This window comes from Orcinus orca, chromosome 2, assembly GCF_937001465.1.
Source record: "Orcinus orca chromosome 2, mOrcOrc1.1, whole genome shotgun sequence".
Classification (NCBI taxonomy): domain Eukaryota; kingdom Metazoa; phylum Chordata; class Mammalia; order Artiodactyla; family Delphinidae; genus Orcinus; species Orcinus orca.
In genome coordinates this window covers 191,697,821-191,720,727 of record NC_064560.1, presented here as the reverse complement: position 1 = coordinate 191,720,727, position 22,907 = coordinate 191,697,821, and the positions used below count along the sequence as shown (strand labels likewise).

Below are 22,907 nucleotides of genomic sequence, written 5' to 3'. Positions count from 1 at the left end.
AGAGGTACATCCACAAATTCTTTGATAATCCTGCCTTCAAGAGATGGAGTTTAATTACCCTCTCCTTGAGCTGGAGTGGACTTAGTGGCTTGTTGCTAATGAAAGGAATGTGAATGAAAGGATGTGGTATCATTTCTGAGACTGGGTTATAAAAAGATGCTACTTCTATCTTGGCTTCTCTCTCTCTCTCTCTCTCTCTCTCTCTCTCTCTCTCTCTCACACACACACACACACACACACACACACACACACACACACACATGCAGACTCTAGCGGAAGCCATGTCTGAAGCAGCCCTGTGAATAGACCCAAAGGCAAAGAGCTGAGGCCTCTTGCCAACAGCCATGTGAGTGAGTCTGGATGTGGAATTCCAGCCCCGGGCAGGTGTGCACAGTATCACAAGAGACCCTAAATCAAAACCACCCATCTCAGCCCCTCCCAGATTCCAGACCCTCAGAAACTGTGAGATAATAAATGTTTTGTTGTCCCAAGCTGTAAACTTTTAGAATGATTTATTATACAGCAGGAGATTAACCCAAATCCACTTCACCTGCCCACTTGGCTCTCAGGATAGGGAAAGACAGTAAACCGGGACATTTGAGTATTATGGAAGAAAGCAGACACAGCATGGTGTGTGTCATACAGCTGATGCCTCAGTAAATGGGTGTTCCCTCGGCCTTTTCTCTTTTTAAACAAGTTTACCCGTTCTTCCTTCACCACACAGAGGCCTGGTCATAATGAGTATGTAATCACAGGTGATCTAATCTTTATGTTAAGAACTCAAATTCTCACAAATACCTTCTGAGGGAGGTACAGTTATTCTGTTTTACATATGAGGAAATTGAGGTACAGAGAGATGAAGCGAATTCCCAAGGTTGCAAGGCAGTAAGTGCCTAGCGGGGATTCCGCACCAGACCAGCTGGCTTTGGAGCCCACAGCGTTGTCCTCTCCAGGAAACACAGGCCTACACCTGACTGCCCTGTTCCCAGCCTGACTGCAGAGACACCACATGCAGCCCATGGGAAGGTGGAGGCATCCTGACTCTGCTCTGGGCCAGCCCATGGAAAGAACTGGCACCTGGTCCAGAAAATGTGTGTAACGGAGCAGGATCCTAAGGTGTCTTCCTGGGACAGACCACACCATGTCCTCCACCTGCCTCTGGTGTGTAGAAAAACTTTAGCCTCCTAGGCCTTCCCCGAGTTCCAAAGAATAAATTTAATCAGAGAAGTGAGAAAATGCAGAAGCAAAGGAAAACAGTCAAGCAAGACAAAATAACCATAGTTTAGCCGTTAAACAAAATCAAGGATCTTTAGTTCCTCCTCAAGGGCTGTAGATAATATTCTGAGCCATATCCTTTGAGTTATTTTGCAGATACTGAAACTCCAGCAGGTGGAAGCTGCCCATTAGCACATAGACCCCAGACCAGTTGAACCAGAAGGTTGATGATGTTGACTCCAAATTACCTCACCACCAACCAATCAGAAGAGTGTCCATGAGCTGATCACGTACCCCACAACCCCCTCCCCTCCCCTTGTCTTTAAAAACATTTCCCTGAAAGCCATCAGGGAGTTTCCGGTCTTTTGAGCACTAGCTGCCTTACTCCTTGCTTGGTGCCTGCAATAAATGCTGCACTTTCCTCTACCACAACCTGGTGTCAGACTGGTTCATTGCCCATGGGCAAGCAGACCCAAGTTTGGTTCAGTAACACGAGGACAGTAATAGTTTCTGACTTTAGGGACCCTGGAGCATGAAGTCACCTGCAGGCTGCGGGACTCTTGGCTAATGTGGGTGCTGTTGCCCAGAAGCCCTCGCATGCACTCCACTTCCTCCTGTACCCCCTCGGCAGCCTGGTCTGGCCTGAGACCCTCTCCTATATCACAGGGCTCTCCACTCTCCTTCGCAGGTGGTCTCCTGTCACATCAATCACCTCCTGCCTCTTACCTGGGGTGCTGTAGCTCTCTCCATGTTTCAGAGATTTCTGGTAACCAGAATTCTGACATAGCTCCTCCTTGGCTTCTCTCTTTGGTGATCTATCCCACTGACTATGCCCTAAATAACCCCCCACCCCACTGTTCTCTGCTCCCCATCTCAGTGAACATTGCCTCTGTCTTCCCAGCTCAGCCAGGAACCTGGAGTCATCCTCCCTCCTCCAGCCTCCCCTTTAGTGAGGGGCAAGATCTCCCACTTCCACATCCCTGGAAACCACTTCTTATTCTCCATCTCTGCTGCCCACACTCTGGTCCCAGCTCCTGGCACTGCTCCCTGTGTGAGTGACCACTGGGTTGTCTGCACTCCTCCCTGCCTGCTCCTTCCCAGTCTGTTTTCTGCAAGGTCCCCAGAACATCTTTAGGGATACAGGCTCTTCAGGGCACTCTTGTGTTTGAAGTCCCCACCTCCAACCCCAGGCCTCCCTTCCATCTTCTGGTCCAGCAGCACCCACGTGGTCTGGACCTGCCCACCTCTGCAGCTGGGACACCAGCACCAGGTCCCCAAGCACATTCCTGAGTGTAGAGCTGTCCCTGCAGAGCCCACAGGTCCCTCAACTCATGCCAGGGGAAGGGAGGGTTTCAACTCCCTTTATAAACAAGGGGACCTCTGAGAACATTCTGTCTCAGGCTTCAGTTTGATGCAATCACCCATGAGTCAACCACTTTGTTACACCTAGGGCTGCACAGCATGTGGCAGGAAGCCCCCCCCTGGTCCTTCCTGGTGGAATAGCCCCTCCTCTGACTCCTCCAAACCCGTTCCCACTCCCCTTACAGCAAGAGCCTTTGCCTGCTGTCCCCATGATGTGACTTCCCCTCAGCTCTGCAGGGAGCACTGTTGGCTTTTGGCTGTGGGGATGGCTGCTTCTCGCTCACCCTTGTTCCCTACAGACAGAGCTGCTAGATTTGGCAAACGAATTCCTGGGACCTACCCCACAATTCCTGGGACATACTTATGCTAAAAAATGATTCATTATCTGGAATTCATATTTATCTGGGTGTCCTATATGTTATTAGCAGCCCCACCTGCACGATGCCCTCGGGTAGGGGTCCAGGGCTCAAGGAATAGGGGGTCTTAGGCAGTGGCCTGAGGACTTGCAGAGGCATAGAGTCTTCTGCGGCCTCCCACTTGGCCCCTTCATTCACTCACCCAACATTTGTTGAGGGCACTTTGGGCCAAGGCCTGTGCCAGGCGCCGGGGCGAACCCTCAGGGATTTCCTGGTGTGTGAGAGACACAGAAACATAGAGAGATGATAACTATACAGTGTGGGAAGTGGTGGAGGGAGGGAGGGGTGCGTGGGGGGGACCAGAAATGGTCTGGGGGAGTCAGGAAATCTCCACCACGGATGGACCTCTGGGCAGAGTCCTGAGGATGTGCCTGGGTTTGTGTTTATTACCAGCTGTGGCTCGACAAGGACTAGCTGGAGAAATGCCTAATACTAAAGAGTGTCTGGACCCTAGGGGTGTAGCGTATAAGAGTCTTCAGGCCCTGAAGCCGGATGGTGGCAGCTGCACGGAGGATGGGGCGCAGATTCCCTGCGGCCCGAGCCACATCGGAAACCCCGTGGTCTTCTGTCTGCCTGTGCATCCGAATCCTGAGGGGGGGTCGTTAAACATGCTGATTCTTCGGGTAAGGGCCAGGAATAGGCATTTCTAACAAGCTCCCTGGGTGATGCTGGTCACAGTCTGAGAAATGCTGCTGTAGGGTCAGGGCCCCTTCCCCTGTCTGGTTTCCTCCAAGCCTTCAAACAGCCCCGTTACCATCACTCCATCGGGCAGTGGGGGAAATGGACACATGTGTTTGCTCAGCACACCTGGGAGCAGAGGCCGGGCCCTTGTCCCATACTCCTTTACCCCACGCCCACCAAACCCATCTTCCCAACCCCCAGCCCAACCCACCCCCACCCCGCTCGGGTCCCTTAACATCTGTGAAGGAAATGTACCTGTTGATCAAAGCCACGAATGGTTCATAGCAGCCTCTCTGGGAGACTGATGGAGAAGCAGGAGCACAGAGAGGGGAAGACTCTGAGCACCATCCCTCCCGCCCCACCCTGCTCAGGTACACAACGAATGCTCTGGTACAACCAGAGGCTGCAGCTGTAGTAGCTGCTGAGAAGCCACCCATCTCCAGAAGGCTGTGTGCACCCACGTGTGCACATATGGGCGAGTTAGCAATGCGGGCGTGTGTAGGAGCATTTCGTTATCTGTACTCTGCGTCTTCACAGAAAATCACCATCAGGAATGGCATGTGGTCTCTCGTACTGGATTCTCCCAAGTAGCCAAAGCGCTTTTGCGTCTGTAGATGTTGCCACCTCAGGGCCACCTCGTTCCCACCTCGTTCCTTGGGGATTGGTGGCAGATAGCCACTTTGGGGTGCAGCTCTCTAGGAAACAGGAGAAGGTCACTGACGTCACCCACTTGCCATCCCAGCCCCTTGCACAGGTGCCTCTCTGCCTCTTCATTAACTGAGACGATGTATGCAGAGGGCTTAGAAGAGTGCCAGGCACGCAGTAGGTGGCATCCAAGTGCTACCCAGTGTTAGGAGTGCCTCCCCCGCCCCCAGCACCCTGCACAGCCTAACAGGTGCTGGTGAAGAGCGAGCCTCCCAGGCTCCAGCCACCCGTGTCCCGTCAGTTCCGTGAACAGGACACACTCTCCCACCTCTGGGTCTTCTTCGCTCACATTGTGCGCAAGTAACGTTCGCTCCGTTCACTCCTGCTTGTCCCTCAGCTCTTGGCTTCAATGCCACCACCCCAGAGCTCCCTCTGGAGCCCCAGCTGTAGAAAGTCCTTGGCTATCTCTCTTAGCGCCCTGTTCTCCTCCTTAACTGGTCTCCTGATTCTGCCTTCACAACCCTAACCCCACACCTATGCTCTTCCCTACTTTTTTTTTTAACGTTTCACTAAAAAAAGTCAACTTTCTAGTTTGAAACAATTTTAGATGTACAGAAAAGTGGTAATGACGGTGCAGAGAGCTCCTGCGACATAAGCATCTTACAGAGCCACAGTACATTTCTGAAAACTAAGGAGTGAGCCTTTTTACTGTATAGAGTCATTTGGATTTCACTTTTTCCACTAATGTCCCTTTTCTTCTCCAGGATCCCATCCAAGAAACCACATTACACTTAGTTTCCGGGTCTCCTTAGTTTTACCTGGCCTGTGACAGTTTCTCAGGAGTCTTAATTTGTCCCAGCTGCCATAACAAAATACCACAGGCCGAGTGGCTTGTAAGTGGTGGAAATCTACTCTTTACAGTTTTGAAGGCTGGGCGTCCAGGCTGGAGATCCGGGAACCAGCATGGCCAGGTGAGGGCTCTCTTCTGCTCGTGTCCACACATGGGAAGAAGCAAGAGAAAGCCCTGGGGCCTCTTTTTTTCTTTTTTTGTTTGTTTTAATTTTTTTTCTTATTAGTCATCCATTTTATACACATCGGTGTATACATGTCAATCCCAATCTCCCAATTCATCACACCACAACCCTCACCTCTGGGGTCTCTTTTTTTTTTTTTTTTTTTCTGGTACGCGGGCCTCTCACTGTTGTGGTCTCTCCCGTTGTGGAGCACAGGCTCCGGACATGCAGGCTCAGCGGCCATGGCTCACGGGCCCAGCCGCTCTGCGGCATGTGGGATCTTCCCGGATCAGGGCATGAACCCACGTCCCCTGCATTGGCAGGCGGACTCTCAACCACTGCACCACCAGGGAAGCCCATCTGGGGTCTCTTTTAAGGGCACTAATCCCGTTCATGAAGGCTCCATCCTCATGACCTAGTCACCTCCCCATGACACCACCTTCTAATACCATCACACTGGGGGTGAGGATTTCAACATGTGAATTTTGAGGGAACACAAACCTTCAGTTCATAGCATCAGGCTTTCCTTGTTTTGCATAATCTTGGCACTTTTGAAGAGTACTGCTGGTCAGGTATTTTGTTGAATGTCCCTCAGTTGGGGTCTGTATGATATTTTCTCATGATCAGAGTGAGGTTATGTGTTTGGGGGAAGATCCCACTGAGGCAATGCTCCCTTCTCATCACCCCATATCAGAAGAAACAAGATGATAACACAACATACCACTGGTGAAGTTGACCTTGACCACACAGTCAAGGTATTTCACCCAAGGTCGTGGATGTCAGGTCTCTCCACCTAGCACTACTATTCTTTACTTCCTGCTCTAATTGTCAAACTCACACTCCATAGCACTTGCCATCAACTGACATGTGATGTATTTTACTTTTCTTTTTTATTCTTTGTTATTTTTTTTGTTATGGTCACTCCATACTAGAATATAGTTCCTCCAGAGCAGAGATCTTTGTTGTTTTCTTCATTTATCTCCAGCACCTAGAGCAGTGCCAGGGGATATTCAATAAACATCTGTGGACAAAAGAATTACCCTCATCAGAGTTTGTAATTCTGCTCATTTGTTTGTATACCTGGTTATTGCCTAAGCCCGCATCTGCTGGGCTCAACATTACACCCTTTTACTAGCTCCTTGCCTGATTCCCTGTAGGCACCCCATGAGCAATGGCCTTTGGATGAAAGGGCTAAATAAACAAGTGTAGTCTGGGCAAGGCTGTTTAATGGGGCATGAAGTGCTTCCTCTGGAGACCAAGTTCATTCTTTTTGGTGTGGGTTTCTGCAGGGAGAGGTGGAGGAAGGAGTCCTGGGCCCTAGCCCTGTTCCTCCACTTTCTGGCAGCAGTGGAGTCCACACAGGGAGGGCCTCAGAGTGCACGTGGTCAGAGAGGGAAATGAAAGTGGGTTCCTAAGAACACGAATGAACTTGGCAACAGCTTCCAAGAAACTCAAAGGTGGGGTGACTGCTATGGGTCGGATTGTGTTCCCCTAAATTCCTATGTTGAAGTCCTAACCCCCAGTACTGCAGAATGTGACTGGAATCGGAGATGGCATCTTTAAAGAGATGATTAAGTTAAAATTAGGGTGGGCCCCAATCCAATATGACTGGTGGAGATTGGGAGATGAGAAGATTTGGACACAGACATACACACACCCAGGGAAGCCCATGTGAGGACACAGAGAGAAGACGGTCATCTACAAACACAAAAGAGAGCCCTCAGAAGGAACCAGCCCTGATGACACCTTGATCTCAGACTTCCAGCCTCCAGGACTGTAAGATAATACATTTATGTTGTTAAGCCACTCCGTCTGTGGGACTTTGTTATGGCAGCCCTAGTAAATGAATACGGCGGCTAAGAAAGGGGGTCCTGAGGGGGACAGCCATGCCTATCATGTGGGCTCTGACAGACCTGGTACTTTATCTCACCTGATGAATGAGGTCTATCCCAGGGAGGGGCAGGCGGGGCTGATGGAGAAGCAGGTGTGGATGGGTGTGAGCGCCCCCTAGGGGGATGAGTGAAGCATCTATGGTATGCACAGATGGGAGAGTGAGGGGCAGGAAGAGGTCCAGGGAATGATTTAGGTGTGGCGTGGATGGCCAAACTACCCTGAAATCAGGAGGAGAAAGGAGACAAAACCTGGGCCTCATGTGCAGAGTCCCTGTCACTGGACCGCAAGCACTGTCCCCTCTTTCCTCCTTGCTCTCCTTCCCACTCCCTGCCCTGGTCCAGGCTGAAGTCTCCACAATTTCCCATCCACACTGTAGCTCACTCAGCCTCATGCTCTCTCCAGCTGTTCCCTTGGCCTGGAAGTCCCAGCTCTGTTCCCAAGTCTGCTGTCTGTGAAGCCCTACATGCTCTTCAAGATCAGCTCAGAGTCACTTCTTCAGCAAAACCTTCCCTGAGACCTCAGAAGTTAACTCTCTTTCTCTCTCTCTGAGTTGCTCTATCAGTTTGTTCAGCCCAGGATCGTGTGACAATTGACTTACATGACCTGCCGTGACTCCCAGCTCAGAGCTTCCTTCCATGATACCCCAAATCGGCTGCCCTGAGCCCGGCCCGATCCCCACACGGGAGCTGTTTTGTGACTGTTTGCTGAGTGAACTTTAGATAGCGCTGGACCTTGGCCTTACACACATGGCACAGCCAGGACCTCCCCCTGACCTTGGACTGGCTGAGTAAACTCTGAGAAAAATATTTGCCAAAAAAGACCAGGTGTTGCGAAAGGAAAAGGCACACAGGAGCGGGTCTGGCTCCATGAGGAGGTCCCATCCTCCAGAGCTTCCCAAGCCCAAAGCAAAAACGCAGACAAGGCGTCTGGCTCTGGTTGCAGCCATCTACCCTGCCGCCGGCCGACATCTGTGCCATCTGGGTCCCCGAGCCTGGGCCTTACACTGTCACCAGCAGGGGGGCTCTGGGCAAGCACTTATGTTGCCCTCTGTGAAATGAGGACGCTGAGGTTGACCTTACAGGGTTGCTGAAGGATTAACGACATCACAGATGCAAAGTATCCCCACTGCTGGCATATAGTAGATGCTCAGTACTTTGAGGGGTGGTCAGAGCTTGGGGTTCTGACCCCGTTAGTTCTAAGGGGCACCCACACAGTCCAGTCTCTGGGGTCAGAGTGCTGGCCGCAGGTTCATGGAAAGCAAGCTTTGGGCATGTAAGGTGGGGCGACAGGCACTCAGGGGTCAGACTTGGGGGCAGCTAATTAGGGGAAAGTCTGAGACTGAGTGAAGGACTCATTCACTCATTCATTCATTGATTCTTGAAAGGGTCCAATCCCCTTTATTTGATAGACAAGGAAGCATGGTGGGTTTCGTGAAGGAGGAGAGTGAGCCTACCTGGATGACAAGGGAGCTGGTGCCCGGATGCACTTGACCTGGGCTTCTGTTTCTGGCTCATGTCTCCTCTGCGGCAGAGCCCGGGGCTGAGAGGGTGGTCCGGGGGCCACACTCCTGGGGTCAAATCCTGCCTCCACCACCAAGGAGCTGTGAGACTAGGTATATTACCTGTTCTCTACAAGCTTCACCGTCCCTATCTGTAAAGTGGGGATAAGAGGAGTGCCTGCCTGGTACAGGATATTGTGAGGGGTAAGTGCAACCATTCAGATTAAGCTCCTAGCATCAGTCCTGGAACATAAGCTATTAATGTTGCTGTTCCCAGAGCTACTTCCAGAAGGACAATGACACCCAGTGTTTGCAAAATGCTTTATTGTTATTGCTGACACTAAAATCCACAGTTAGTCATCAGGGTCTTCAACTGATACTCTAGTATTTGCAACAGGCCTCCATTCTCCCACCCCCAGCCAAGCCCACGAGGTTGTAAATGTACCCACAGTACGGTACAAACCTGGGATGGCCGTGTCCACCCTGCCGTCCACCTGCTTTCCTTAAAAGATGGGTGGCACTTGGATGCATTGAAATCACCTGATTTGTGGGGAACATTCTACACTTTTTATATGATTTCAAGGATCCTCCAGTCCTTGACCTGACCCTTCATCGTATACGTGGGGAAACCGAAGTCCAGAGAGTGACAGTATTACCCAATGTCACACAGCTGGGACAGAAGCCCCACTTCATACCCCCATTCCAGTGTCCTTTCCAAACCATGGCAAACTGGTAGCTGGTATTACAGACAGGTGGGGAACTAGGCTTGGGAATATGCTTCCTGGTAGAAATATCTACTGGAACAATCCTGGATTGGATTCTGAGCTTCTCTCTGCCACTGGCATGCTGTGTGGCTTCTCTGGATCTCAGTGCTAGTCTCCATGGATGAAAGGTGAGAGCAAAACCAAATGTTCTCCAAAGCACCCGTCTTGCAATCGTGTGGAAAGAAGCAATCATCAGTATTTCAATGTTATTGTTATTATTATTATTTGTGGAAGCCTCATTAGTCAATTAAACCTGTGTATATCACCAGCTCCCAGCAGATACATGGCCATAGTGCACCCTCATCTTCCACTATGGAAGCCCGTGCCTTTCAGGAGAAATGCCCATCTCAAGGGCGAGTCACTTTGCCGAGGAAAAGGATGTGTTTGTTGTTCTCCACAATGAGCATCAGAAAGGGCCTGTTGAATACTACCTTTTGAGAGCTCATCCGGGCAGATCTGAACATGAAGATTGTCCCCGTGGCTGCAGCCGCTTGGGTTCCCGACTCGTCCACCTCCACCATGGCTTTGTGAACCATCTGCAGGGGAGACATCAGGCGTCACCGAGCCACCAGGGGCTGGGAGATGCCATCAGGGGAAAACGGACAAGTTTCTGCCAGCAGCATCACTGTGAAAGTTTCTGTGCTCCTGAGCCATGAAGCAGATAGGAGATGATGTGATTGAACAACTACTGCGCACCACGGCTTACAGGTGAGCGCATGCGTGTCTTTCATTGAATTCTCACTGCATCTAGCAGCAAGGGTGTGACTCTCCAAGTTTATAGAGAGAAAGGAGGCTCAGAGAGGTCGAGTAATTGCTGGAGGATGCTAGCTCCTTCACACACCAGCTGGTCAGTGAAGGAGCTAGCATCCAATTCTTAGTTTTGATTGCTTCAGACAAGACACCTTCCCCCAAGGCACAGTGCTGGGTAGGGTTTCCCATTGTTCAGAGGACAAGATGCAAAGTGAAACCTTTGCTTCCTGAGGGAAAAGAGGAGAGAGAGAGAGAAAGGATTTGGAATGAGGAATGGGATGGAATAGGATAGGATAGGATAGGATAGGATAAGATAGGGTAGGATAAGGTAGGATAGGATAGGATAGGATAGGATAAGATAGGATAGGATAAGATAGGATAGGATAGGATAAGATAGGATAGGATAAGATAGGATAGGATAGGATAGGATAGGATAGGATAGGATAGGATAAGATAGGATAGGATAGGATAGGATAGGATAGGATAGGATAGGATAAGATAAGATAGGATAGGATAGGATAGGATAGGATAGGATAAGATAGGATAGGATAGGATAGGATAGGATAGGATAAGATAGGATAGGATAAGGTAGGATAGGATAGGATAAGATAGGGTAGGATAAGATAGGATAGGATAGGATAGGATAGGATAAGATAGGATAGGATAGGATAGGATAAGATAGGATAGGATAAGATAGGATAGGATAGGATAGGATAGGATAAGATAGGATAGGATAGGATAAGATAGGATAGGATAGAATAGGATAAGATAGGATAGGATAAGATAGGATAGGATAAGATAGGATAGGATAGGATAGGATAGGATAAGGTAGGATAGGATAGGATAGGATAGGATAGGATAAGATAGGATAGGATAAGGTAGGATAGGATAGGATAGGATAAGATAGGGTAGGATAAGATAGGATAGGATAAGATAGGATAGGATAAGATAGGATAGGATAGGATAGGATAGGATAAGATAGGATAGGATAGGATAGGATAAGATAGGATAGGATAAGATAGGATAGGATAAGATAGGATAGGATAGGATAGGATAGGATAGGATAGGATAAGATAGGATAGGATAGGATAGGATAGGATAGGATAGGATAAGATAGGATAGGATAAGGTAGGATAGGATAGGATAGGATAGGATAAGATAGGGTAGGATAAGATAGGATAGGATAAGATAGGATAGGATAAGATAGGATATGATAGGATAGGATAGGATAAGATAGGATAGGATAAGATAGGATAGGATAGAATAGGATAAGATAGGATAGGATAAGATAGGATAGGATAAGATAGGATAGGATAGGATAGGATAGGATAGGATAGGATAGGATAAGGTAGGATAAGATAGGATAGGATAGGATAGGGTAGGATAAGATAGGATAGGATAAGATAGGATAGGATAAGATAGGATAGGATAGGATAGGATAGGATAGGATAAGATAGGATAGGATAGGATAGGATAGGATAGAATAGGATAGGATAGGATAAGATAGGATAGGATAAGATAGGATAGGATAGGATAGGATAAGGTAGGATAGGATAGGATAGGATAGGATAAGATAGGATAGGATAAGGTAGGATAGGATAGGATAGGATAGGATAAGATAGGGTAGGATAAGATAGGATAGGATAAGATAGGATAGGATAAGATAGGATATGATAGGATAGGATAGGATAAGATAGGATAGGATAAGATAGGATAGGATAGAATAGGATAAGATAGGATAGGATAAGATAGGATAGGATAAGATAGGATAGGATAGGATAGGATAGGATAAGGTAGGATAGGATAGGATAGGATAGGATAAGATAGGATAGGATAAGGTAGGATAGGATAGGATAGGATAGGATAGGATAAGATAGGATAGGATAGGATAGGATAAGATAGGATAGGATAGGATAAGATAGGATAGGATAAGATAGGATAGGATAGGATAAGATAGGATAGGATAGGATAGGATAGGATACGATAGGATAGGATACGATAGGATAGGATAGGAATTTCTGAAAGCAGGTGCTCAGGAGCTTCTGGGCTCACCTCAGACACCTGGATGTTGGAATGGTTGGAGATGCCGGTCAGGTCAGCATAGGAGGTGAAGACATCTCTGATCCCCAGCTTGGGGAGGACTTTCTCCAGCTGATAGGAGCCCTCAATGGAGAACTTGGGTAGGTGAAGCTCAAGCTGCCTGGAGAGAGAAGACCTTTCTTGGACTCTCCCAGAGCACTGGCTCCCTGAGCTCACATTCCTGCCATCTCCTCTTGGTTTCATAATGCTCCTCCAGCACGCTGCCTACAATGGAACCCATCCTACTCTACACTTGGACCTGGGCTGCCCCCAGAGGTCACTGCCCACTCTGACGGCCCCACCAGAAAACCCAGCTTCCAGCCCTGGTCCCTCTATCTGGGTCAGGCCAGAGGGCTGGGACTTCACATGATGCCTCTGGGCTGGGAGGCAGCTCCCAGGCCAGGTGAGTTCTCCCACCACTGCCGTGTGGCCCTGCAGGTGTGCAGCAGCAGGCTGGCCCTGGACTAGTGTGAAGAATACCTCTTCATGGGCATCCTGAGCCACTTCCTCAGTGTTTTCTCTGTCAGGCCATTTTCCACCTGTCCCATCCCGCCCTCGCGGGGGAGAATGAAGAAGGCGGTGGCGTTCCCTTGGTAGGGGACCCCTACCACCCTGCAGGAGAGGTTTCGGTCCAGGAGGTAGTAAAACTGATCTTCTCGTTTCATCATGGGTACCCGCACCACCGTCTCTGAGGTCACGTGGAAGTCCTGCTCGTGGGTGCTTTTGCGGTTGAAGCTTGTCTCCCACTTAGCTAAAGATTAAAATGGAAAAGGAATTAAACATTCTCAGCTGCCAATGAAAAGTGTGCAGACACTAAACCTACCAAACAGACAGCATCCTCTCTGGAGCAGTCTTATGGGCAGAAGTGACTGCCAAACCTCTTGAATATAAAGACAAGCCACTTCCTAATTCGGGGGACAGGCTTGAACGTTTTGTGGGGCTTTATTTCCACATTTGCAAAACGAGGAGGTTGGTTTTCGTGTCTTCAGAGACCCTTCACCCCTAATGTCGTTTGTCTGAATCTCTGATGTTTCTACTCAAGGTCAAACATCCCAGTGAAAAGGGTAACTAATATGTACGGCTGACAAAGCTACACTACATCTGGGTGAGCTATTCTCTTTTTCCGTCTTTTCCCAATATTTGATCTCAATCTGGGTTTGGGAGAAAGGTTGGAAAGGTTCCTGCAAAAACATGATTTTTCCTGCTGAGAAGTCTGTGATTATGCTTCTTGCTTTGTCTGCTCGGGACATTTTGTTCAAAGTGGGACAAGTAATTGTTTCCATTTTCTTACTGGCGATCAACTAGAGGTCCCTCCCGCACGCCCCACTTAGATTATTTCACAGCTGTCCTCTGCAGCCTAGCCCTGGACCAGGGACAAGAAATCTCAGAGCCCAAGCCTGACACTCACCATCTGTGACCACGGGAAGAGGGGGGCTTGGTTAACAGTTTAACTATTTTCCTCTATCCTTTTCCCTCCCTGCCCCTCCCCAGCCCCAGCAGGCCCCGCGCAGGGTGCTCAGCGGCTCAGTATCTAGAAGGAGAAGCAGGTGTACAAGCTGAGATGAGTAGGGATATTTACAAGCAATGCCAGGGAGATAAAGATGGGGGGGTCAGCTCTTGGGGAGGGGGGAGAGGACTGTTCAGGGGAACAGGCTCTTGTCCCAGGATTTCTCGGTTGAGGAAACAGCCCCTAGGAGGATACGGGTACCAGGGAGCATCTGGGAAATGCCCTAAGGCCCTTCTAAGGCCCACAGTCCTGCCCTGAGTAGCCATGCTGTCAGTTTCTCTGGCATCGTGGCCTTGCAAAACTCATGCTTCAGAGCCTCTGTGGAAGCTGTTGCTTTAAGTGCCCCCAGGGGCACAAACAGGAACCAGCTCTTCCCCAGTGGAGGAAACAGCATCCGGGGTCTTTCACTCCACCTTATGCAGTAAGAAGACACTGTCTCACCCAGCTGCTGTTGGCTTCAGTCTATCAACAGGGATCAGAAAAGAATAAATCCACTCCCACTCTTTCATGGGTGCGGGAATTGGCTTGGTTTTGTTTTTTGACAAAAGCATCTTAAAAGAGAAAGCTCAGGGCCTTACCTTTAAAGAAAATGTAATTCACTATGACCATGACCTCAGTGCCATCCAGGCCCTTAACCAAGTCCACAATCTTGCCTTTCGTTTGCTTTGCCACGTAATCATTGATCTGCTTCTGGGCCCCTTCAGGGTCCTCAAAGTCGGTGGGGAAAGTGTCTGCCAGGTACAGCGTCCTTATGGCGCCCAGGAAGGCCTCCTCCATGGGCACCGCGGGCTTGGTGAACAGGGCGTTGCCGAGGCTCAGCTGGAGGCCGTCTCTGGGCCGCTCGAGCTCCCACAGCAGCCGCTGGGAGGCGCTGTGGAGCTCCTCCTCCTGGCCCTCCTGGGAGCTGAGGCCCAGGCCCGCCAGCACCTGCGCCTTCGTGTTGCACCGCGCCCCCAGGGAGAGCATGGCCAGGCTCACGGAGATGCTCAGAGGGGAGAAGAAGATGTTCTGGTCGGGGGCAGCTGCGGCCAAGGCCCTGTAGAGGTCGAAGACAAAGTCCCGGCTGCCAGGGGCCACCGTGGCAACTGCGGGCGACAGCTCCTGAACTCTCTTCTTCTGGGGTCGGCGCAGGGCGGCCATCCGCGGGCTCAGGAGTACCAGGCACAGGAGTAAACGGAGCCGCATCGTGGCTGCCCAGGCCTGAAAGGGAGGGTGGGCAGGTCACAAGCAAGGCTGCCATTCCGGGAGGCGGCACCATCAAGCAGCAGCCTCAAAGGGCGATGCTGAACCGGAGAGGCTGCGAATGAGCGTTTAGGTAGCGCGGGAGGGACTGCAGCACAGAGACTCGAGGACATGGGCATCGGTGGGTGGGGAGAGCAAGCACCAGACGGAGGGGAGAGATCCCACGTGGGGACTGGCCCCCAAGGCGAGAAGCCTCCCTCACCCACGTCGAGGTACGCGTCACAGGGGGATGGGCCGTGGGGCGGAGGGTTCGCCCGTGTTCGGCCGGGTTAGCGTCCCTGAGGTTACCGGGCCCTGGCAGCCTGTTTCCATACATGGCCCCTAACCCTCACTTCCTTCCCTGGGTGTAGCATTTGCAAGACCTCGTGTCCTTGCCTGAGCTCGGGGCAGCTACCCGCCGTGGCCCCTGTCACACTGCTGGATTCGTCCCTGTGCATTTGGAGTATCTACTCCATGGCGTGGTGGCTGGCGTGCCAGCCTCCTGTGGTTCATCAGTGAACACACGACGCCATCAGTCCCCCTCTCCTTCCCCAGGGGCTGCTCCAGGACCCCTCAAAGCCATCCTTGTCCGTCATCAGAGGCACCTTTCCCCCTTGAGGAAATTCCGCCCTCTTAACGTGAGCCCCCCAACTTCCCTTCTCGTCTGTGATGGGCTGAATTGTGTCCCCCAGATCCATTCATTGACATCCTAACCCGCAGTACCTCAGAATGTGACTGTATTTGGAGACAGGGCCTTTCAAGAAGTAATTAAGTTAAAATGAGGTCGAGCGGGCCCTGATGCAATGTGGCTGGTGTCCTCATAAGAAGAGGGCACTAGGACACAGACACACACAGACTGAGGGGCGACCACGTGAGGAATGTGAGGGCACAGGGAGGAGGAGACATTCACGTACAAGCCGAGGAGAGAAGCCCTAGGAGGAACCAGCCCTGCTGACCTTGGACTTCCAGCCTCCAGGACTGTGAGACCATAAATGTGTGTTGTCTGAGCCCCCAGGCATCTCTTCTTCCGTGTCTCCCCCAGGTGAGGAGGCCCTCAGCTTCCTTTTGTCTGTCTAAAGCCTCTCAGGTGGGCCCTGGGGGCTCCTGCATCATTCTGGCCTTGTCCTCCGCCCACAGTCTCTCGCATGACCACCTTCCTAGACCCCTCCTCTGCATCCAGAAATCCTTCCTGTGCCCGGGCCTCCTAAAGCCCTCCTTCCACCCCCGTGAACAGTGCAGAGACTCTGCAGCCCAGCAGCTGGGGTTCAAGTCCCAGTCCCACTGCTTCCTCCAAAGTGTGATGTGGTACAAGTCGGTTACACCCACGCCACTGCCCCACCTGTACAATGGAGGTCGTGACAGAACCTCCACCAGGGGCTGGGGCTTTAATGACCCACATACGTAACGTGCTTGGAGCAGTGCCCGGTGCAGACATGCTGTCCAGGTATGAGTTGTCGGTGTGGCAGCGACTGGCCAGAGCCCCACCCGAGACCCCCGTTTCCCCAGCTGTACCGTGGGGTACATGCTTTCACACACACACTCTCGTAGCAGCCTGGTGGCGGCTGGACAACTAATTCCCACGGTGGCCTGACTGACCCCTGATGAGACCTCACGCTTGGCGTGCATCCCCCGGTGGACACCGTGTCGTCAGGTGCCCCAGGCCCAGGGCGAGCACAGACACAGAGTCACAGACCCACGCAAAACCAAACTTCAAAGAGCCCCAAAGAGCTGCATTGGACGTGGCTGGCGTGGGGGACACCAGGGAGCTCGGGGATCAGCAGTCCTGGCCGTCTTTGTCTGAATGAAATTGACGGACTCAAGCAAGTCATGCTCACCACCCCAGCCTCCCAACTGCACCTGAGCCCACAAAGGAACTTCATTTAGACGATTCTGTCTGCAGAACCTCCAGCTACCCTGAACCAAATATAGCGGCCCGAGCAGTCCCCGTGCCCGTGGGAGGCCCGAGTGCATCGCCAGCACCCGCCACTGCTGGGTGCTGCGCTGTCTTGACATATATCAACTGCTATAGCCTCACACCCGCCCACGGAGGCAGGTTCTGTCACTGGCTCCATTTTACAGATGGGTCATCTGAGGCTCAGAGAGGATGACTTGCTTGCTAGTAGTGGCAAAGCTACTAGGGTTCAGACCTAGTTCTGACCCTCACAACTCATGCTCTGAACCGCCACACCGTTTAGCTCCCCCAGATCCCTGGTCCCCCTCCTCTGTATCACAGCCTTCCGATCCTGTATTCTTGGCCTCCACGGTCACCACCGATAGCCCCTACTCTGCAGAGAATTAAGAAACAGGCTTCCCATGCTGACACTCCCTTTTTGTTCCCACTTTGAGACTTGCCTTCACGGAGGTCTGTAAAGGACATGGGTGGGTGGTGTGATCTCTGTGTCCTTTAGCGTGTGGAGTGTTAGAATCATCAATGTAGCAGGAAGCTGCTGAAGAAGCAGTCCAGCTCACCAACCCCCCAGCTCCCAGACACAGATTAACACCGAGCTGATAATTACCCTAAAAGAAATACTTTCAAAGAATAGCTACAGGCCACAGAAGAGTTTTCTGCTTGGACGGAGCCCAGGGGCAGCTGGCGGGGGAGCAGGAGTGAGAGTTCCAGTCTCCCATCCTCCCACCCCTGCAGCCTGGTGACCTTGAGCCAGGCCCTTCCCCTCTCAGGCTTCAGTTTCTTCATAAAAACCTAGAGGTCTGGTGCCGTGGCTCCACCACTGCCTGACCCCCCTGAAACACCAGCGATCTGATGGGCCAGAGCCACTTCTCTGAACGCCCCATGAGTCCCCGTAGAGAGCAAGGGCTCAGCTTTCCTCTGGCTCCCCTGGGCTGCAGGTTTGGGACCCAGAAAACCTTGCTCCATTTAGCTCTCTCTCTCTCCCTCTTATTGAATCCACTGTTTATTAAGGACCTGTTAGACACTCTATAAATATTACTGCATTTCATCTTTACCAAAAGTGTTATTAGCCCCATTTTACAGCCAAATAAACTGAGGCTTAGCAAAATGGAAAAGCTTGTCCCAGCCAGTGAGTGATGGAACCAGGTTAAGATCCAGATTCTTCTGACTGGTGTACACGCTGCCTCTCGGCTGCCTTTTATGGCTCTGAGGAATGACACATTGTTCCCCCTCCTCTGTAGCTGCTGGTGAGTATCCCTGGGTCTCTCCCAACCTGTTCACACGAATTAGCTCATTTACACTCCTCCACAGCAACATGGAGTTGGTGTCCTTGTCACAACTGTATGGAAGAGGAGACAGAGGGTCAGAGAGGTTACTTCTGAGAAAATGGAGGCCCGGGGTGCTCATTTCAGGTTTCCTAGTTTCTAAGCCCAGTCTTTGCCATTACACTCCTGGGCCTCTGGTACAAATATACAGCTTACAGAGTTTTGTGCCAACTTTGAGCCAGTGGAGAGTCTGCTCCAGGCTCTGTGAGTCTGGCTCTCAGGACACCAGCCCCCGCGGCGGGCCGGCAGAGCCTGGCCTGGCTGACCCTCTCCTGGGCCCCTGACGCCAGTGTGTCTGCAGAGATGCTCCCGCGTGTCAGAGGGAAGAGAGCAGATCGATCAACTTTATCTGGCATCCCAGGCCAAAGGGACTTGCGGCGACAGAGGGTGGGCATGGAGTAGGCAGGCCCTGGGCAGTCCTTCCCCTGGTCCCCCACCATCCAGGCCCAGAATCTGCTGGCGTGTATTCCAAATGTTAGGCAACAAAGTCCCACTGAGGTAGACTTTGGACTCAGCCATGGGAGGTGTGCAGCTCAGAAGGGTCTGTCCACTATCTGCTAATTACGCAAGGAGATAGATACAAGATATGGAGCCCAGGCAGAGAGCAAAAGACAAAATCACAACTTCCCCTGGATCCTATAGACCAGGGGGCAGAGCTTCCTGGAATCAGTGACCTGGGGGACTTTCCTAGGATGGGGACTCCCTCCCCATCTCCAGACTATCAGCAAGGCTTGCCAGTTTCTAGCTCCGAATCTGCCTGCCTCTCCCAATTTTCCCTTGCCACCATCCTAATGGAAGCCTTTTTTTTTTTCTTTCACCTGGACCCCACTTCTCCTGGGCCCGAGAGCCATTCTACATACATAAGTACATTCTGAAAGAATCCCCTTCAATCACAAACATGGTCAAGCCACTCCCCTGCCTAAGAACATTCTTGCTGCCCAGTGGCTTGGTAAAACCAAACTCTGATTTGCACGATACCCCATGAGGATGCGTGCAGTCGGGCTCTGTCTTGCTGCCCCCAGCCTCACGCGACCAGCTCTGTCTCCCAGGGCACACTTCTTCTTTTTCAATTCCTAACACAGAAGCCCCATCCCAGCCATGGGCGCTTGCACACTCTGCTCTCCCCGCTGGAGCCCTTTCTCCACCTTTCTCACAAGGACCAGTTTCTCCCTGAGTCCAGGCCTCCACTTAACTGTCACTTCTTGGTGGTACCTTGTCCACACGTGACCGCGCCCTCTCCGCCGTTATTCTCTATAACAGCCCCTGTGATTGTTTCTCTCATGGCTCCATCAGCTACAGAAGTGCAACTACGTATGCGTGTGCTGTTGACCCCTCTTGTTCCGGCCTCTCCCCCACTAGAACATGTGCTTGTAAGAGAGGACCCGCATCTGTGCTGGTCCCGCCGTGACACTTTCAGTCAAGGGGTGATGCTCAGACACCCCTGTGAATGAATGGATGAGTGGATGGATGAATGGACCCTGTCTCCTTCTCTGTAGTTCGGAGGTGTTAGACCACGCGCTGGCCACCGAGTCGTGGGAATGAGCCAGGCTGGGCGTCCCGGGCTGAGCCCTCGTGGCCCTGGGGCTAACATGCCAGCTGACCTTGAATAACTCAGCTGACCTTGAATAGCTCAGCTTCAGTTTCCTTTCTCTTTCTTTTTTAAAACCACTTTATTGAGGCTGGACTGACACCCCAAAACCTGTACATATTTAATGTAGACAACTCGATGAGTTTGGAGAGAAGTACACATCCATGAAACCATCACCACCATCAACGCCTGAACACATCCATCACCTCCCAAAGTTCCCTCCCGCCCCCTTTATTCTTCAAGCTGCAGTTTCTGGATCTGTCAATAAGGATGTTGGCCCGGGGGAGCAGTTTCCCTTTTATTGTTGCATTTCATGCCAAAAGCCCCATCCTTAGAAAAACTGAAAATTTCACTCACTTCACATCCACATTTTGTTTATCTAACAAAAGGCAAAATGGCATCTGGAACTCTGACAACCACTCTGGGTAGCAGCCTCTGGGCAGGGCAGCCTTATCTCAGGGAAACAGATTATATTTGAACATTTTCCCTGGTTTCTAAAGGTCCAACGTTCCAGGCACAAAAAAGAGTAGACGCTATGGTTGATCGAGCACGTCCTGGGTACCAGACATTTTGTCCCCGTTCAGGGTTTCTCAGCGCTGCTGGCATTTGGAGCTAGATCATTCTCTGTGGTGGGGGCTGTCCTGTGCATCGCGGGGTGTTCAGCAGCATCCCTGGCCTCTACTCTCTGGAAGCCAATAGCAGCCCCCGCGCCCCAGTTATGACAACTAAAAATGCCTCCACACACACCAGATGTGCTCTTCACAGTCACACCATGCAAGGGGTGCAATCATTTGCATCTTATCCACGAGGAAGCTGAGGCTCGACCAGATTTAGTGCCATCCCCAAGACCACACAGCAAGGGGCGGGGTGTCCCCCACTTCTCTGCTCCAGAGGCCCTGGCTCCCTCCCCACCACTGTGTCCTGCTCACCCTGGGGCACCTCCAAAGTTTCTAAGCCCTCCAAATCCCGTAACTCCAGAGTCCATTCCTCGGCCCTGAGCCCACGGCCCTCCATCCACTGTGCCTGTACTTACTCTGTCCAGTGGCCGAGCGTGGACACAGCAGAGGCGACGGTCGGTTGGGCTCGGTAAAGAGCGGAGGGCTGGCTGGACTGGAGCCAGCATCTGTCACTGACTAGAGCAGGGCCCTGACTCCGCCCCTCCCGTGGCCCCGCCCCAGCCAGCCTCGCCCTGTCCTATCCTGGCAGGGCTTCTAGGCCTACCAAGCCAAAGCCATCTGAGCTCTGACCAGGGCCATCTCGTCATTGCCCCGAAAGCCCTACACCAGTCACCACCTGCCAGCAATGGCACGAGCATCCCAGGCAGACCAGGATGGACAGGTGACCAGCTGCCGGCTGGTCCAGACGCAGGAAAGGAGACATCCTCTCAAACCTCCTCCCTTCCTCCGGGCTGATCCTTTTGTTTCCTGCAGCCAATTTGCTGCAGATCTGGAGGAGTGAGGACCCAAGCTCTTCAGAGTCTTGTGCGCTTACTAGATTCATGGACCCCTGTCGCCAGATCCTGGTGGAAATTAGATGGATTGAGAGGGTCTCACAATGGCTGAGATGAGGGATCACTGTATCCACCCCTCTCATTGCATTCATAACTGAACCGAGGCTCAGAGAGATAACGGAACTTTTCAGAGATGTGCATCAGTTAGGGACAGAGCGGGGCTGAGTGCCCAGGTCGCTGTCTCCAAGGCCAGGGCTCTTCGCTAAGCAAAGGTCTGTCTCCAGGATTTCTGTGGGCTCACTTGGACTGTCCTTTTCTACCTTGAAATTGGGGCTTCAAAACTCAGCCCCACACTTTCAAGAACATTTCCAAGTGCTAGGGTGTTGGCTCAACCCTTGTTTCATTTCCAAGGTCCCCATGCCTGGGGCTTCCTAATACCGGGGTATCCAGTGTGTGGCCATGACCCAGAGGTTGTGTGGGTGACTGTCGCGTGTGGAGTTGGTGGAGGAAACAGAGGGCCAGGCGTTACCAAAAGGAAGCGATCCTGGCGCTCAGCAACCAGGGTTGCTCTACAACCTCTGAGATGTCCCCCTTCTCGCTCCCTGATTCCGGGCCCAGTTATGGCCCATTACGTCTTTTAGTCCTTACAACCACCCTGCAAAGGGCATAATACTGAACTTTATCTCAACCTAGAGATAAGCACAGTCACTACCAGGCATCAGGTGCTTGCTTTGTGCTCTCTGCCCTTGCAACGCGCTAGATGATGGGCACCAGCATCCCCACGGAATCCGTGAGAAGACGGAAGCTGAGAGAGGTTAGGTGATCAGCCCAAAAGTACACAGCTAATAGGGAGAGGCATTAACAAGGAGGAGCTAGGTCCCTTCTGTCCAGGTTTTGCTTTCTGTCCATTGTGCCATGTGACATAAGCAAGAATCCTTCATCTCATAGTCTAGAGATTCCCAAACTATGTTCTATAGGGAGGGAATCAGTGTTACCTACCTATAGTAGGATGGATAGCAGTCCCCCAAAGATATTCACATCCTAATACTCAGAACCTGTGAATGTGACCTTATATAACAAAAGGGATTTGCAGATGTGATTGAGTTAAGGATCTTGAAATGGTGGGGGGGTGTATTATGGATTTCCCAGGTGGGTCCTAAACGTAACCACAAGGGTCCTTCTTTATGAGAGAAAGAGAGAGAGGAGAGAGTGAGAGAGAGGGGTGGGAGATCAGAGTCAGAGGAGGAGATGTGATCAGGAAAGCAGGAGGAGAAAAACAATGTGATGAGAGGCCGTGGGCCAAAGCACTCCAGAAGCAAACCCTGCCAACATCTTGATGTTGGCCCAGGAACCCGTTTGGACTTCTGACCTCCAGAACTGTAAGAGAATACATTTGTGTTGCTTTAAGCCACTAAGTGTGTCATAATTGGTTACAGCAGCAACAGGAAACTAGTATAATACTCCCAAACAGGTTCCCGAGGAAACTATGTGGGAAAGATGGGACTAAGCAGATGCTGAAGGACTTCTCCAGCCCGTGTGCCTGTCCGTGGAGACAGCCCACGTGCCACGTCCCAGTCCTTACATTTTAAGG

General features: G+C 51.4%; 1 protein-coding gene across 3 annotated transcripts; it reads right to left on the bottom strand.

Moving 5' to 3' along the window:
• Window positions 1-6,249: 6,249 nt before the first annotated feature.
• On the bottom strand, window positions 6,250-20,982 carry SERPINA5 (serpin family A member 5). 3 transcript variants are annotated; one of them, XM_049705412.1, is made up of 6 exons: window positions 20,900-20,982; window positions 14,402-15,023; window positions 12,797-13,067; window positions 12,290-12,437; window positions 9,919-10,023; window positions 6,250-6,353 (listed from the first exon to the last, which is right to left on the bottom strand). In XM_049705412.1, exons 2-6 carry the CDS (start codon window positions 15,006-15,008, stop codon window positions 6,321-6,323), a joined length of 1,164 nt encoding a protein of 387 aa, XP_049561369.1. In that variant the 5' UTR covers window positions 15,009-15,023; window positions 20,900-20,982; the 3' UTR covers window positions 6,250-6,320. The 3 variants fall into 3 exon arrangements, with proteins under 3 accessions (XP_049561369.1, XP_049561368.1, XP_004262418.3); XM_049705411.1 differs by lacking the exon at window positions 6,250-6,353 and adding an exon at window positions 9,013-9,651; XM_004262370.3 differs by lacking the exon at window positions 6,250-6,353 and having other exon boundaries at window positions 9,517-10,023.
• Window positions 20,983-22,907: the final 1,925 nt, after the last annotated feature.

Coding starts and splice junctions, on each gene's coding strand:
- SERPINA5 (XM_049705411.1), bottom strand. CDS start 15,008: ATGCGGCTCCGTTTACTCCTGTGCCTGGTACTCCTGAGCCCGCGGATG. Junction 13,068..14,401: donor GAATTACATTTTCTTTAAAG/GTAAGGCCCTGA, acceptor TTTAATCTTTAG/CTAAGTGGGAGACAAGCTTC. Junction 10,024..12,289: donor CCAACATCCAGGTGTCTGAG/GTGAGCCCAGAA, acceptor TCTCCCCTGCAG/ATGGTTCACAAAGCCATGGT.